At 43.9% G+C, this 16,489-nt stretch overlaps 1 protein-coding gene across 1 annotated transcript; it reads right to left on the bottom strand.

The window, feature by feature from the left end:
• Window positions 1-752: 752 nt before the first annotated feature.
• LOC117350317 (transient receptor potential cation channel subfamily V member 6-like) lies at window positions 753-8,821 on the bottom strand. The gene is made up of 15 exons (XM_033924568.1): window positions 8,697-8,821; window positions 8,230-8,327; window positions 7,579-7,701; window positions 6,486-6,626; window positions 6,183-6,281; window positions 5,701-5,873; window positions 5,373-5,519; window positions 4,587-4,799; window positions 3,701-3,787; window positions 3,540-3,616; window positions 3,184-3,349; window positions 2,959-3,025; window positions 1,802-2,070; window positions 1,498-1,604; window positions 753-1,263 (listed from the first exon to the last, which is right to left on the bottom strand). The coding sequence occupies exons 1-15, from the start codon at window positions 8,819-8,821 to the stop codon at window positions 1,143-1,145; spliced, it is 2,013 nt and encodes a 670-aa protein (XP_033780459.1). The 3' UTR covers window positions 753-1,142.
• Window positions 8,822-16,489: the final 7,668 nt, after the last annotated feature.

A 16,489-nucleotide genomic window follows, 5' to 3' on the forward strand; every position in this document is an offset into this window, starting at 1 on the left:
GGATAAAGCTGAGACTTTTCAGCACATGATACAATTTCAAAACACACAAACTGCATACATCAATCTGGTATTGCATAATAAAATATTACAAAGAATTAAAACATGCATTAAAAAGAATAAAAACCAAAACGCCTCATTATAATATCAAAAACAGCATTCTTGTTTGTCAAATAAATGGGTTTCTAATGTTTTCCTAAAGGCAAGGTAAGAGTAGGATTGGACAATCATCGGACTTAACCAGGAGTTCATCTGCCCTGCCTGGTACGTCAAAGTCCTGCCCCAAAAAGTCTTATAACGACAAACCTCTGGGGTAGGGAAGATAAACTTACCCAAATTTCTAATACCTTTTGTTGAATAAGAGAATTTCAAATAGGAAATGATCCGAAAAGCGCCTTATAACAGAAGCACCCAAACTTTAAAAATACTCTGGCCCCAAAAGGCAGCCAATGGGTGTTACATAGAAGAATCCCGCTCTACAGACAGAGAGCAGCCAGATCTTTGCTCTTTGAGGAAAACCACTTTATTTATCACAGATTCCAGTGGTGTAGCCAGACCTAGTTTTGGGGATGGGCTCAAAATGAACTAACCTCCACCTCTCAGAGCTATAAAAAAATGCACTTTTTTACACCCATCCAACATCTGCCCTCCTATTTCTCAACCCCATCCCTCCCTGGAATACCTTCCCTGGCACCTGGAGCCATTCATTTTTCCTGCTGGTGTTGGCCCGGAAGGCTTCCCTCTGCGACGTCCCACCTTCGTTGACATTACTTCCTGATTCCTCTTTGGCTGGATGTGGCAGAAAGGAGCCTTCGGGGCTGGCACCAGCAGCAAAAATGAATAGCTTCAGGCACTGGGGATGCAAGCAAGGTATTCCAGGGAGGGATGGGGTTGAGAGAGAGGAGAACCCATGCTGGGACGCCGTGGAGCTGGGTGGGCCTGTGCCTACTCAGGCCCACCTGTAGCTACACCACTGACAGATTCATTTCAGGGTGAAAATCTCACCAAGTTTGTCTTCTCTATAGTCTCTTTACAGTGATCCATGCTGTTTTCATATCTTGGGTGTTTTATTCACAGGTGTGTAGCCCTCTTGTCCATCTCCCTGCTCAGATTTCTCTTTCAGGAGCCTCACTAGCCTCCTTTCTCTACCCCTCATCACTTTCCACTTTCTCCTGTTTTCCAGGGGGATGCTCCTTATTAGATCTCAAGAAGACTTCCACACACCGTCTCAGTGTCCACGGGGCATGCGTCTGAAGGGTGTCCACCCTGTAGGAAGGAGCAGAGAGATAGGGTTATAGGCTGTTTGTGTGCTCCTGCACTGGCACTCTTTACTTTGTAGACTGTCTTACAGTGCATTTCTGTTTTGTCCAGGGTTAGAAAGTCAAAGCCCACCCGTTCACGTCATCCTTTTACAGTAAAATACCGGAATGCACAGAATTCTGGTCACACATGACACAAACAATATAAAAATTCTTATACGCATGCATTCAGGGTTCCTACCGAAGGTAACGCTGGTCCCCAAGCCCATAATCCTTTCCGCAGATCCCGGCTCGAGGGAGAAAACTGCGGGGCAGCTTTCGCTCCAACATAATGGTGGTGGCAACAACCTGCAGAGACACACAGAGCCCACATCTCATAATGGAGACTTTGGCCATCCTTCCATTTATATTGGAGGAGCCTAGGGAAGCTCTTCCATTCCGAAGAGACATCGTTGGCCACAGGGGACGAGCAAAGGATTTGAGGCCATTGCTTCAGAACTCTCATGCCTCACCCCAGGACTGTCCCCCCCCCACCTTCCCCTCACCTGTGCCCTCCAGATCTCATCCCTCTCAGTAGCTACCCGCCAGTAGGTATCACCCATCAAGGCAATGATCAAGTTGAGCATGAGGAGAGCGGCAAAGATGGCGAAAGCTGCATAGACCACGCTGAACATGGGCGGTAGGTCCACCTCGTAGTTGGCTGGCCCGTCTATGAGTGTCAGAAAGAGCTCAAAGGTACTGAAGAGAGCCATGGGATAGCTGAAAAATTGCCCCAGCTGGTTGGGGTCTTCGGTCTGGAAGATGACGTAGAAGGCTGGAAGGACAGAGAGAGAAAGTGATGGCTAGTGGGAAGCAGCGGTGCCAGGGTGGCGTGTTGGAGTAGTCCAGCGGGCACTGGGCTCAATTCTCACTGCAGCTCCTTGTGACACTGACCCTCCATTGACCCAGGTACAGACACTTAGGGGCCCATATTCAAAGCAATTTATCCAGCTGCAGACCAGTTAAATCACTTGGGCAGGGCTAGCCACTAATTTTCAATGGCACTTAACTGGATAAGCGTTGTACAATATTGTGGTCAGCGCTGAACCCAAATATGCTTATACTGGGTGTGTTCCGGGAGTGGACACTTGGCTGCTTAAGGGATGATATTCAGTCCTTAAGCAGCCAGATTTAGCACATAAATGGCACCTCCTACTGTAAATGTCTGTCCTATTTTTAAGCGCTAGCCTATGGCCACTTAAGGGCTGAATAGCAGTTTAAGTGGCTAAGGGTTAGTCGGCTTAAAAATAACTGGATATTGAAAGCTCAAGCCTACACACGTCCCACTTTGAATAAGCAAGAATAACTCCATTGGATGTGAGCAAAACGCTTACTACCGCCATTTGAATATCAGACCCTTAGATTGTGAGTACGCTATAGACAGAGAAAGTACCTGGATATAAATTCAGAATAAATAAATAAACTGCTTTGGTTTTACCACAGAAAAGGACCACAAGTCAATTTTAGATTGACATTTGAGCTATGGGTTGATATTCACACACAAAAGCAATGGGGATTTTTGCATTTTCCACCTTTCCTCACCCATCAAGTTATATAATTAAACTCTAACTAGGCCTCGATCCAATCCCACTTCCTCCTCTGGGCTCCCGCAGTTTCAAGTTTATTTGATATATCACTAATCAAACAATCACTGCAGCCTCACCTCCCGCAAAGCCAGCGATCACCACTCCCATGAGCCCACAGAAACGCAGAATATCACCAAACAGCATCTGGAGGAGAAAGAGGTTTATCCCATCACATCTCCCTTAATATCAGACTACAGTTCCCTTAATTATAAAGCGTAACAGACATCTCTTGACCTTCTCCCAATATCAATCATATCAGTGGATAACATAACGGGATCTCTCTGGCTTCTTTTCCTAGGTACCTTCTGGATCATTATGGTGAAGGGTCCGAGCATCTGGAACCCTCGAGCGAAGTACAGGACATAGCACCAGCCAAAGACCAAGGCCACGGAGAGGGGAACCTCTTCGCCAGGGATGCCCGTAAGACGCATCGTCAGAGTCCCTAGCACCAGGCAGGCATAGACGAGGCTACAGACAAGAAGTGGGGGAAGAAGTTCATAAAGGACAGAAGGAGATGCTGGGGGAGGGGCAGTACTCTTTTGGTTACCCCAAGATTATGACCCAATACTGAAATATACATGGCAAAGACAGACAGATGGACAAACAAAATACGAGCCTGAGAAAGAAAAGAGCTGGCCCAGAGCTGCAAGGATCTCACATGATGACATGGAAAGGTCCTCCAAGCGCCGTTCTCCCAAAATGATTGACTGATCCAAAGCGCAGACCGTCTGGAATCTGTGAGAAAACAGACCGTAGCCTGGACATGACCAAGAATCCCAAACAGAAATCTTTTGAAGCACCTCCAAGCCCCATCCTCACCTCCAGGAGCAGGATCACTACGGCCCCTGTCACACTGATCAGCTCCCCCACCAGCCTTATCCTGTCTGTGAATGTTGCATAGGAGTCCTGGAGGGAGAAAGCAGAAGGGTGCAGGGTTATTTATTATACTGGACCCAGCTTGAGACCCACCAGAGCTCCCATCGCACCTGTTGGGCAGGACAGTGGGGTGCAGTAAATATGAAGCACCTCCTCCCTTGCCAAAATCTCCTCTCCATTCACTCACAGACTCCATCCCATCCTCTCCCCAGCTAAATAAATGTTTCCCTCCTTGCTTATGAGATATCACCCAGGGAAGAGACATTAACCACCATGAATTATCTGGTACATTGTCATGCGCACAGATGGCACATGTGTGATCATATGTCAGGCCAGTCACCAAACTGAGGAAAAGATAAATGATACAATCACTTTATCTAACCTATCCCCCCCCCCCCCCCCCCCCCCCCCCCCCCGATTTTGTGATGGCCCTTGTGTTTGATAAACCTTTAGTGCCACCGTGAGGCCAAGTTGGGCATTGCACTTGCATATTTCGCATAACATGGCATCCTCAACTTAAAACAGACAGAACACAGTCAGTTCTGCTTGGGGCTGATGCTATGATTGGAAAATAAATGTTTACTTATCATACATAAATGCATATGCCTAGTAGCGCCATAGAAATGAGTGAGAAGTTAAACAGATGTGTGCAACAAGCTTACAAAAATAAGAGGGGTAGAATTGTTTGACCCTTCTCCTTCACCCCTCCAGCTGTTATTTGAACTACCATAAAAGCCAAGTTTGGATACCCAAAGAAGGGTGACTAAACTCACTAATGTTAGTGATGGCACTCCTTGTATGGATCCCCTTTCCTTTCCCCCAGGGGTACCTGTAAGGGTCTCTGCATCAGTACGGTGATGTCCCTGGAACTGTTCATCTGGGTGGGGCAGGGCATCAGTGGTCGGTGGACACAGCAGGCCGTGAAACAGGACACATACAACAGATACAGCATAGCCAGGAGGCAGAAGTAGGGGCGACCAAAGTCCTTCCACTTTGAGGCTGCCAGCTCCTTCACCGGAGTCATCTCTAGGATCTGACGGGTCTTGGGGGAGAGAGTAGGAAGGAGTGAGAGTCAAGGAGGATGAAAGTGGGTCCTCCGCAGGCCTTTCCTATTGTCACCTCTTTCCTCATCTCATTTCTTGAGTGTAGTGCTGGTCACTAGACCCTTTTACATCTCTTTCCAATGGATTACGCATAAATTATTAGTCTTCAGATGTTTTGGTTTAGCAATGTGTGTGGGATTCCCTTCTTCTGGAGAAGAAGGGAATTGAGAAGAGTAATGAAGCCTGGAAAGCCCAGTCCTCTTTTAGTTTGAAGGAGCCATGCTAAAAGTCATCAAAATGTACAGTATGCTCTTGTTTTGCTTCATATTCTGCAAAGTCTTCCAGCACTGAATTTAATTTTTAAAGAAAATTATGCTGCAAGTCTCAATATACAATGGAAGCAAAACCAGTAATGACTAGGCCATCCCTCATGACCTGAAGTAATATGGTGGCTACTCCATAATGTTCCTCTTACAAGGTTTTCAGTATGGAGAATATGTCAACAATTAGGGTGGTGGTGAGGAGAAAACCAGAACACCAGTAAAAGAATCACCCTCCACCCTTCAACGTACTTCTCTTTTTCTTGTTGAGGCAACAAGCTCCAGTATGGACTTCTCTTCACCCCATGAGTCGATCTCTTGAAGATCATAGAGGGTGGACGTTATAGGACCAATGGAAAATAAGAGTAGCTTCCTCTTCTGCACCAAGTGACGAAACATCTGTTAGGAAAGGAAGACCGAAACCATCACTAACTGTGGCCTCTTTGTAAAAGGAATAAGATTCAGGGGCATAAATCTTCAGCTGCCAGGCCATATCCAGTTTATACGTAGGGGCTAGGGGCTGTCAATATTCTAGTGTAGATAGAGATTGTTGGGGAGCCCAAGATGGTTGACAACTCACCACGGCATTGCCCTCTGCAGCAGCCAACTTGAATGGTGTTAGCCCCTGGTGGTTTCTTATCTTCTCCAGACTTGTTCCTCCCTCTGATTTATCATAGCTTAGAATGAGGTCATAGATGTGGCAAGCAGTGGTCTTTCTGGGCTGCAATATCAGAATGTGAAGGATGGTGTTCCCTGAAAGACAGAATTATAAGTTTTGGGGAGGGGGGAGGCATAACCTCAAGAAACTTCACGAAGAGATAAACCAGCTAGTAATGACACAAATCAGATTAAATTGACTAATTCTGTGAAACAGCTCATGACAAAATAGAACTTTCTAGACTCTGCTTTGCTTGATTTACCCTACTAGAGATAAGCAAGATTTACCTAATGTCTTCAGTAAGAGATCTTGTAGATGTTTGACATTAGCTCAGGCTCACCATGTCCCAGTCAGAGCCATGGCAGGGATTGACATGGATCTCGAGAGTTGGGTGTAGTTCTTACCTTGACCATCCTGGGCCCTGAGATTGGCCCCATTCTCAATGAGGACTTTTACAATTTCCTGGTTCCCCGTGCAGGCAGCAAAGGAGAGAATATGTTCACCTAGGGAGGAAGAGGAAAGCTGATCTGAATTCTCAGATTGTAAGTACTCAGCATTCAATACTTTGCTCCTTCCCTATCTTCTCTCTCTGTATATTCTTCCCCTTGTTCCTGTGTCCCATCTTCTAATCTCTTGCTGTGGTCCTCCCTCACAAAGGCCAAAACCATAACAAAAGAAGCTGGGAAATGTAAAACTTAGAACTGTACCATAATAGAAAAGATTTTGGTCAGAGAACTGAAAGTTAATGCCAACGGCTCGTGGTGAACACACGTCAGCTCCAGCTGCTAGCAGTTCTTGCACCAGGCCCAAGTTCTGATTCACCACTACAATGTGGAGTGCCGTCTGTCCTGGAAGCAGAAAAAAAACATGAGATTAAGAAGGAAGGCAAAAGTGGTGAGATGTCATCACAGTCATCGGCCACCACCAGAAAACTAGAGTCCAGGGCATTAAGCTTTGGTATGAGGCCAACTTGGGTTTCAGATGGATCTTCAACTGTCAAATCCTCTGACTTTGTAAGGTTAGGAGTCAGGAGGATTATTCAAAATGTACTTCTGAGTCCTGGTCAATTGGTTCCTTGTAGGTTATGATATCATCTATCCAACCTTTCAGACTTTCTATAGATATGACTTAGGACTAATGCAACTGCTAGAATTCTTCATGCTCAGTACAGGGCTTTTCCAGTGATAATGAGACGGAAATACAGAGGTCTTTCAAGTTTCAATTTATTTGATATACCTCAAATACAACCTCAGTTAGTCTAAGCAATTTTCAATAATAATATATTATTAAAAGAAAATAAATCAAAAATTAAAAAGACATAACAAGGGAGGCACTAAGCGAAAACAAAAATTCAACCAACATACAAACAAAAATGCATTCAAGGGGGATAAAGAAAGGGGAGGTTACAATAAAAACAAAAAAGTTGGGGAAGGGAAGGAGTGGAACAAAGAGGAAGGGAAGCCACAGTGAAATTCAGACCAAACAATTAAGTCAAGAAGAAAAGATGATCCATAGCATGAGTAAGGTAAGGAAAAAAGTCAAGAGCAGGAAGTCAAAGAAAAATAGTATGACTTCAATTGCGCATTAAAAGTCGCAAAAGATTTTTCGATGCAGAGGTAGTAGGGTAAGGAATTCCAAAGGGTGGGAACCATAACGGAAAAAGAGGAATTCCTATGAAAATTGAGAAATAATTGCAGATTTCAGTCAGGTCTACACATATAAATAGTCCTGAATTAGCCCTGAAGTGCAGCATCTTAAGTGGTGTGAACCTATTCAACTTTAACTCATTTTCTCTCTTACCTTTGTACAGCTCCGACACCATTGGTTCATTAACAAGATTTGGAGCTGCATCCAGGAGGAAGCGGGCAGCCTCCAGGTTATCATAGAGCGCAGCTACGTGAAGGGCTGTCTCCCCCACTGCTCCTAGAGATCAGACAAACACACAGTGTGGAGATTACACCTGCTAGACTAGAATCCCATTACATTTGGAGATAGTTCTGAAGATAAATCTCTACACCTAGCTTTGGAGGTCCTGAGAATGAATAATAACTGAATTGAATGGGATTCTTGAAATCAAATGATAGCTGGAGCCGAGTCTCTACTCAACAGCAACCGACCTTCTCCTGATACTCTACCACTACCGTCTCCTTCCACCAGCCCAAGTAACCCTGCTACTCTTCTCGTAAACTATTTCCCTCTCCATAAGTGCATTTAGCAGCAGATATTGAAAGACCAGTTCCTTCAGCAGATCTTCTACTTAGGACCCTCTAAATGACAGACTTGTTTTGGTGGGCCTTTGCTCATCTATCTGTCTTCGTTCTGCTGCAGGGGTCTATGAGTCACTGGGCGTTGGGACAATATTCTGTGCCTAATGTTTTCCCACACAAGAAAGTAATTTTGCTAGAAGATTTCCACCTCCTCATTTCCTGAAGAAATCTTTGGTGCGCTCACCTCTCTCAAAGATGTTGGTAAAAGGACATTTCAGTAATTTTTTAATTGCTGAGACGTTGTTCTCCTTAGCTGCCAGTAGGAAGGGAGAATCATGGATCCTGCAGGAATGGGATGAGAGGTGTGCAGACAAGCTTATAAAGAACTTCTTGAGCAGACTTAAGTCTTTTTTAACTAGCTACAGGCAAGTATCCTTTGCACTAAATAACAGCCTGAGCACGAGGCAGGTTTCCTTTTCACAGATTCAACTAAGGCCTTCTGAATTCTTGAAAATCTTCCCTAGCCAGTCATACACAGTACATCGTTTTGGCAAAATAGGGCCAAATTATGACTGTTTTTTATTTCTCACAACCTCACTTCCTTTGGATACATCTAGAGAAAATCCTTCCCATAAGTTTTGCTACCAAACATCACAATATAGGAGGCCTCTGTAGAGACCAAGGGAGGGAGGGAGAGCAAATGAAAGGTACCTTTTGTAGCGAAGAAGCTGGATTTCGTCATTATTTGGGATCCTCACTGACTTCCATTCCTGAAAGAGGGATCTCATTGCTGTCCAGAGGGAGGAGAGGGCCTTTCGGGGCTCCTGAAGAACCATTCTTCCCTTCTGAACCTCCAACCAGAAGCAGAGAACGATAAGTCCAGAAACGTATTGCCCCTAACTCTATCTGTCACTTTTCTCCCTGTGCCTCAGTTCTAATTGCTTCTAACCTCGGCTTTGCCCCTAACTCTATCTGTCACTTTTCTCCCTGTGCCCTGCTCTGCCCTGTTCCTCTCTGCCTTGGTTCTAATTGTAATTCTAAGCAGAGAATAAGTTTAGTATTTTCCCTTCTTCCCCTTAATAGCACTAACAAAATTCAGCCAACAGATACTTGTACTCCAGAATGGACTACATTTCCGAGCCTTTAACTTCATCTTTATACCACTTTGGAGGACTTTGCTATAAACACCAAACAATTGTTCATATGAGATGAGTGTGTGCTGATCTTCCTTCTAAACGGCAGATAAAGACCTGAATTTATCTCATTATAAATTCATGCATAAATTGAATTGTCTTTTTTCTTTTCTATTACTGGGCACTAGACTGTCAAAGTCCACCCGGAACTAATGGAGTTACTGTTGAAACTCAATGCCTTGGATTCCAACTACTGGAGTTCCCATCGAAGCCCTCCCCAGCCCATCCTAAACAGAATTGCCATATACGGGGCACAAACCATGCAAGTCTGTCTAGTGCCGGCCCTTGTTCGTCAATTAATGCCATTCATTTTCTAATTAGAGACCACTGTGTTCATCCCAGCTTTCTGCTGCCTCCTTCTCTCCTCTCTACCCATTTCTTCCTGGGACCTGCTCAGGAGGGGATGGATCTCAGCCCTGATCTTTCTTTCCAACTCCAGCTCTCCAACTCCTTTTAAACTACCCCATAGTCACACCTGGCCAGGGAGGGAACTGGAGAGGAGGAATAGCAAGTCAGCACAAATAATGTTAAAAAGAAGGAAGCCGAAAGGGGTTGAGGTATCCTTTTTCAGTTTTTAGCAGCCGTGAGATGGGGCTCCCTCCCGCCCTTCTCACAAAGACATTTATCAGCAAAAAGAGAGATGAGGGCACCAGCAGCACTTAAAAAAAGAACCTGCACTCAGATCGATTCCCAAGGGTAACAATGCACAAGGGTCGTGAGGGGATAAGAAATGACAAAAATGCAAGTGAGAGAGGGCAGAGGATGAAGAGTCAGGCAAGCGGGGAGGGGAGTGAATGGGAAATAGGGAAAGACAATTGGGAATCAGAGTGGAGAAGGTGGAAGGATAGTTAATTAGTGACTGGGGACAGAGAGATGGTGCTTAGAATTGCCTGTCCTTCCCCACCAACACACACAGGGAGGAAGAGACCCTGAAGATTTTCATTGTACAATGTCTTAAGGTCAGAGGAAGGTGACAAAAATGACCTAGGATTTCTGCCATAAAACATATGAGAAGAGCCTGGGGGACTTGAATATGTATACACTAGAGAAAAGGAGAGAGAGACAGACATTTAAATACTTGAGCTAACCTCTTCCAGAGACCTAGGGGAGGTAGAACTGGAGGCTGCAGGGAGGTAGACTTATGAATAGAGGCATGCTATAGGGATCTGTACTGGGACCAGTGCTATTTAACATCTTTATAAATGATTTGGAAATTAGAACGTCAAATGAGGTGATTAAATTTGCAGATGAAACACAACTTTTCAAAGCTGTGGACTGTGAAAAATGACAGGAAGACCAGGCATCCAAATAGCAGCTGAAATGCAAAGTGATGTACATTGGGAAAAAGAAAGAGTCAGCACCCACGAACAAGATCTAGGTGTCATTGTAGACAATAGGCTATTCTTATGTTCTCACAAAGAGGGTAGTGGACACTTGGAATGTCCTTCCAGGAGAGATGGTAGTTTTCAAAAACAATGAGCAAGTTACAAAATGTGTGGGATAGATAAAGGGGAGCCATCATTGACAAAAGTGATAGAAAGTGTGGTAGTTAGACGTTTATGGATTATTGGAGGAGTCTTAATCTGGGATCCAATCGCTGTACAGGACAGGACTGTACTGGCAACAATAACGACAGAATTGAGATCGACAACTCTTTGGTACGTCTTAAGTAACTATTATGACATCGCTTAAACTTTGATGTAATTCTTGATAACTTTGATGTAATCCGCCTTGAACTGCAAGGCATTGGCGGAATAGAAATCACTAATGTAATGTAATGGTTGGGTGAACGCTGAGTGGGAGTTGAGAGAGAAAAAGAGATTGAGTGAAGACTGAGGAGTAACAAAGAGACTGGTGGGGACCCAGGTTTTGGTGGCATGTGAACTGAAGATGGAAATAACCAAATGGCCAAACTGTATGCTAAACTTGACTCTGTATACTGTATCTAACGTTTCTGTGCACATGTAAATTCATAATCTGTTTCTCTATGCTTTATGTATGTCAACCTTGCTACTCGTTCTGAGCTCATTGGGGAGGACAAGGGGAATCAAGTGTTTATTGTAGTTAGATCTATCGGTGACATTTGATCTAGTGTGCCATGATCTTATGTTACTACAGTTCTCCTAGGACAAGCAGGATGAGTCAGCCACATATGGATGATGTCCCATCAGCTCCCATTTGCGAATAAGCTCTCCAATAGCTCAGATTTTTTTTTTTCTCTCTCTCTGAGCACGTGCAGTGCCCGGGGCTCCACTGGGCATGCCTGAGCACTACCCATTTCCTCCTGCTTCCCCCTAATCCCCAGTCTTTAGTCTCCGCCCGTTCCCATCGGTCGGATTTTCTACAGCTCTCCATTACAACTTTTCTACTCATCACCTTGAAGATGCCTGATTCATCAAAGAAATGCCTGGGATGCAGGAGAAGGATGAACTGTGCGCCCGCTGATTGGATCCGGAGCACGAGGACCTTAGATGAAATTGATATAGCAGGAATGTTGAAGAAGTGGTTTGAGGATTTGTAGTTTATAGTTTCTTGAAGCACAGAACATTAAGGGTTATTTGGGTTGATGAGATCTCAAGTGAGTGGCAGATGACTTGAGGGGTTCCACGAGGGTCCCCACTGTCCCCCATTCTATATAGTGTATCACATTTTTGTGTGCTATTTACTCTGAGACAAAGTTTACATAGATTGAATGGTTCAGATTTATCTGAGATCCATTTACAGTCTACAAGGCATAAAACGATCATGGACCAGGGTCCTCTTCTGTAGAATGCGTTGCCAAAGCAACTTAGAATGATTTCATCCTATAGATTAAAATGTGAAAACCTGGCTTTTTGAAAATATCTAATTGTGAATAATTATCATTCATGAAGTTTTAAAAGAAATGTAAACGGAATGTCTGGAATTCTTTGACTCCACCCATGATTTAATTTTATGTTTTATTATGTGATCCGCTTTGAACTGAAAGGTAAAGTGGAATAGAAATAATATGAATGTTGAATAGTAAGAGTAGTGGCAACTGAGGTCAAAGCTAGGCCGACTTCTATGGGTTGCGTCCCACAAATGGCAAAAGTCTGAAAGAAGATTCGCCAAATCCAGCAAGGGGGGCGCTAAGGCTGATGCTGGACAGACTTCTATGGTGTGTGCCCTGCAATTGTCAAAAGGCAGGTGAACTTTGGCAACTCCAGTGTTGTAGATCGCTTAGTTGTCGTGCTGTAAGGGTGCTGTGAAGGTCAAGTGGCAGGGGAAGACATCTTGACTGATAAGTTGAATACTGTCAATAATAGTTAAGCTCTGGAATGCGTTGCAAGAGGATGTGGTAAAAGCGGTTAATGTAGCTGGTTTTAAAAAAAGGTTTGGACAAGTTCCTGGAGGAAAAGTTCATAGTCTGTTAGTGAGATAGACATGGGGGAAGCCACTGCTTGCCCTGGATCGGTAGCATGGAATGTTGCTACTCTTTGGGGTTCTACAATCTTTTGTTATTCTTTGGGATTCTGGAATGTTGCTACTCCTTGGGTTTTGTCCAGGTACTAGTGACCTGGATTGGCCACCGTGAGAACGGACTACTGGGCTTGATGGACCATTGGTCTGACCCAGTAAGACTATTCTTATGTTATTCCCATCAAGTTTGGCTGCCTGTATGGTTGGCATGGTGAAAACTTGACAACCAGTGTTTAAGTAAGGGTGACTGGGGCCCATGCAGAGTGGCAGGCCCTTCCTGGCCACCTTGTTGGGTAGACTGGATGGACTGTGTGGGTAGGGTTACCATATGACTCCAGAAAAAGGAGGACGGATTGAGCCATCTGCTTTCAATGGAAGTAAAACCCGTATGTCTCAATCCGTCCTCCTTTATCTGGAGCCATATGGGGGTCTTTATCTGCCATCGTTTACTGTATTACTATGTCTGGATTTAATTCCTTGCCTCTTCCACTAAGGACTAAGGTGCTTTGTTGGAATCTGGCTGGACAGGGACAGGCAAGTAACAGGAGGAGGTTTTCCTTAGATTTGCCTGATCTCCAAGCCTGGGCCTTAGCAAAGTAAAAGAGCCACTGATTTCTGATGGGAGAAGATGTAGACACACACAGTTATCTAGGGTCCCTAATTCACTTCTAGCAGCCAAACAAGTTGATGCCCATTGCATGCAGGGAGCTGTAGTTCTCAAAAAACACAAACCCAGGAATGACAACTCCCTGAGCAAAATTAAGACCGGATTAACTTGTTTAGTGACCCTACAAATATCGGGCTTGTCACTTTATCCTGTCATTGATGTGGAAACTCCCATATGTACCCATCGTTGTTCTGCTTGCTCCAGCAGAGAGGTGAAGGAGGAGGAAAGGGCACTGAAAGATCAGGGTGGAAACTGCAGCTCCATGCTAATGAAAGGTGGCTCTCAGTTAATCAGTGTATAAACACACTTTTTAACAGCTCCCTAGATGTGTCCATGTGATGACCTCACTTGTGTATAATTGGTTCATGCAGGTTGGGACATCATAGCAAGCCTCATGTGTAAGGAAAGAACCAATCACCTCTTGTTCAGGAGGTGATGAGGGATACTTTAGGGCAGTGTTTCTCAACTTGGTCCTGGAGTCCTCCCCTTTGCCAGTCAGGTTTTCAGGATATCCACAATGAATATGCATGAGAGAAATTTGCATATAATAGAGGCAGTGTATTGAGATCAAGTTGATGCACATTCATTGTAGATATTCTGAAAACCTGACTGGCAAGGGGGAGGACTCCAGGACCGAGTTGAAAAACGCTGCTCTACGGCAGTGGTTCCCAACCCTGTCCTGGAGGACCACCAGGCCAATTGGGTTTTCAGGCCAGCCCTAATGAATATGCATGAGAGAGATTTGCATATAATGGAAGTGACAGGCATGCAAATCCGCTCCATGCATATTCATTAGAGCTATCCTGAAAACCTGATTGGCCTAGTGGTCCTCCAGGCCAGGGTTGGGAACCACTGCTCTAGGGAACATGGCTGGAGTCCTTCATTTTACTTCATTCTTCCCAAGAGAATCCCAAAACTAACATACTCAGAAGTCTACAAAATCCTATCCTTGTGACCATAACCTACCAAGGGCTCCTTGAAATAACCAAGTTATGAACTCTTTCCAAAACAACTTGAAATCCTTATATCAAGTTGCATCTAAGTTTCCAAGTTTATTTATTATTTGATATACTGACCATCGACAAGTATCTGGTCGGTTTACAATACTAAAAAATTTAAAAGGGGGCAATATGTAAATTGCATAGCTGTAAGACAAGACATGGACGATTTGATACAAAAGGCACGGGGTAGGGGTAAGATTCAAAATTATATCGAAGATAAAATTTAAAGGGAGGGAAGGGGATGAATAAGAGGAAAAGCGGTTCGCGTTCATTGTTAATGTAAACGGGGAAGGGATCTTTTTGTGTATTTTGGTAAGCATCATGAAAAAGAAAGGTTTTGCGTTTGGATTTTAAATTTGTCAAGAGATTCTTCGAGGTGGAGGTGAGATGGAAGGGAATTCCAGAGGGCAGGGGCTGTGGCAGAGAAGATGGTGTTACGGGTATAGAAAAGTTCCTTGATTCTGATTGGTGGATCTCAGGGCCCGTGAGGATGTGCAAGGGATGGGGTATTTGTCTAAGAAGACTGTTGTACACCACCTTGGGTGAATGTCTTCATAACCCTTTAATTGCGAGAGCAACAGTGCCAAATAAAGGGATAAAGAAGATGAATAAATCCCGAGAAAAACTAAATTCATCTGTCTTGGAACAAAGCTCAAAGATGCGGCAGAAAACAGGACCAATGCCTGATACGTCATAACTGTCCCATAACTGCACCCCCTTTGGCACGTCTGTTACAGGTATAGTTGAAAAGTGGATTGGGTGAGGTTCAGCTTATTACGCTTTATATAGTGGGGTTTTATTTTGGTGACTGCTACTTGTTGTAGGTGTTTAAACTTTAGTTTTGGGACAGAATGTTGAGATCAAGCATACGGTATATCGCTTTCCAAGGCCTGCTTTGGAATTTCCCTAACCCTATTTCTGTCATGGTTGAGAGGGGAAGATATGGGAATAGCAGAATTTCAGATAAAAGATGAAAAAGAACAATCTGTGCATTTCTTGACCTCCCTAATGTGCAAATTACTGCTCTGGGCCCTGAATACCTTCAGTTTTGTGTTCCTAAATGCTAGATCACTCACTAGTGAGCTTTCTATGCTGCACAATCTGATTTTGGACGCTTCTCTGATATCTTTGTCACCAAAACCTTACCTTTAGTTGCTCCGTATTCAAGAGATTTTCATTTTATCATTTTCAATGTGTATTTTATTTATTTATTTTAAAAATTGATATACCGTTTAAAACTAAACGGTTTATATAATTTATATATGTGGCATTTCAAATAGACACATGATAAAACAAATACATAATAAAATAGACATGATAAAATAAACATGCAAACAATCCTCAGAAAAATACCATAGGAAGAGTGGGGGTAGGGCTTATACCTATAGGATATCCAGCGTTTGAACTCACTGCCAGTTCAATGTGGAACATTACACAAGAAGCTCAATAGCTGATCTGTAGGAAGTTTTGGTCTCAAGCCCACCCTAATTCAGGTAATTCCAGATCATTTTGATCCATCTTGCCGTAGAAGTCTGTCTGGCATTGGCTATACTGCAACACTGCTGGCGTTGACGTCAAAGCTAACTTCAGCCTGCCCATATACTGGACACAGACCATATGAGTCTGTCCGGCATCAGCTTCACTTCTCTACCCCTGGGGCTTCTATATAAGCACCACTCCGCATCATAAACAAAGTTATAGCTATTGACACAAAATGCAACAGATCTCTCTCACTCTATGATACTCTACGATGTATCTTCCACACTATACGTGCCATACAATGTCTACCATGCTATGTCTGCTACACAATGTTGGCCGTTCCACGTCTACCATGCTAGGTTCTATCACGTTACGTTTCATTCTAGGTTAGCCACGCTTGTAATACTATGTTTGCCACACTATGCTCATCATGAGGAGACTTAGAGGGGATATGATAGAGACTTATAAGATCATGAGGGGCATAGAGAGAGTAGAGAGGGACAGATTCTTCAAACTTTCAAAAAATAAAAGAACAAGAGGCCACTCGGAAAAGTTGAAAGGGGACAGATTCAATACAAATGCCAGGAAGTTCTTCTTTACCCAATGTGTGGTGGACACTTGGAATGCGCTTCCAGAGGACGTTATAGGGCAGAATACAGTACTGGGATTTAAGAGAGGATTGGACATTTTTCTGCTGGAAAAGGGAATAGAAGGGTATAAATA

Source organism: Geotrypetes seraphini, chromosome 16, assembly GCF_902459505.1.
Source record: "Geotrypetes seraphini chromosome 16, aGeoSer1.1, whole genome shotgun sequence".
In the NCBI taxonomy this organism is placed as follows: Eukaryota; Metazoa; Chordata; class Amphibia; order Gymnophiona; family Dermophiidae; genus Geotrypetes; species Geotrypetes seraphini.

Bases quoted from the DNA above. Each gene is read 5' to 3' on its own strand.
- LOC117350317 (XM_033924568.1), bottom strand. From the start codon at position 8,821: ATGGTTCTTCAGGAGCCCCGAAAGGCCCTCTCCTCCCTCTGGACAGCA. The intron at 8,328-8,696 runs GTACCTTTCATT...CCATTCCTGCAG, and splicing joins CAGCTTCTTCGCTACAAAAG to GATCCATGATTCTCCCTTCC. The intron at 3,026-3,183 runs GTACCTAGGAAA...TTTCTCCTCCAG, and splicing joins TCACCATAATGATCCAGAAG to ATGCTGTTTGGTGATATTCT.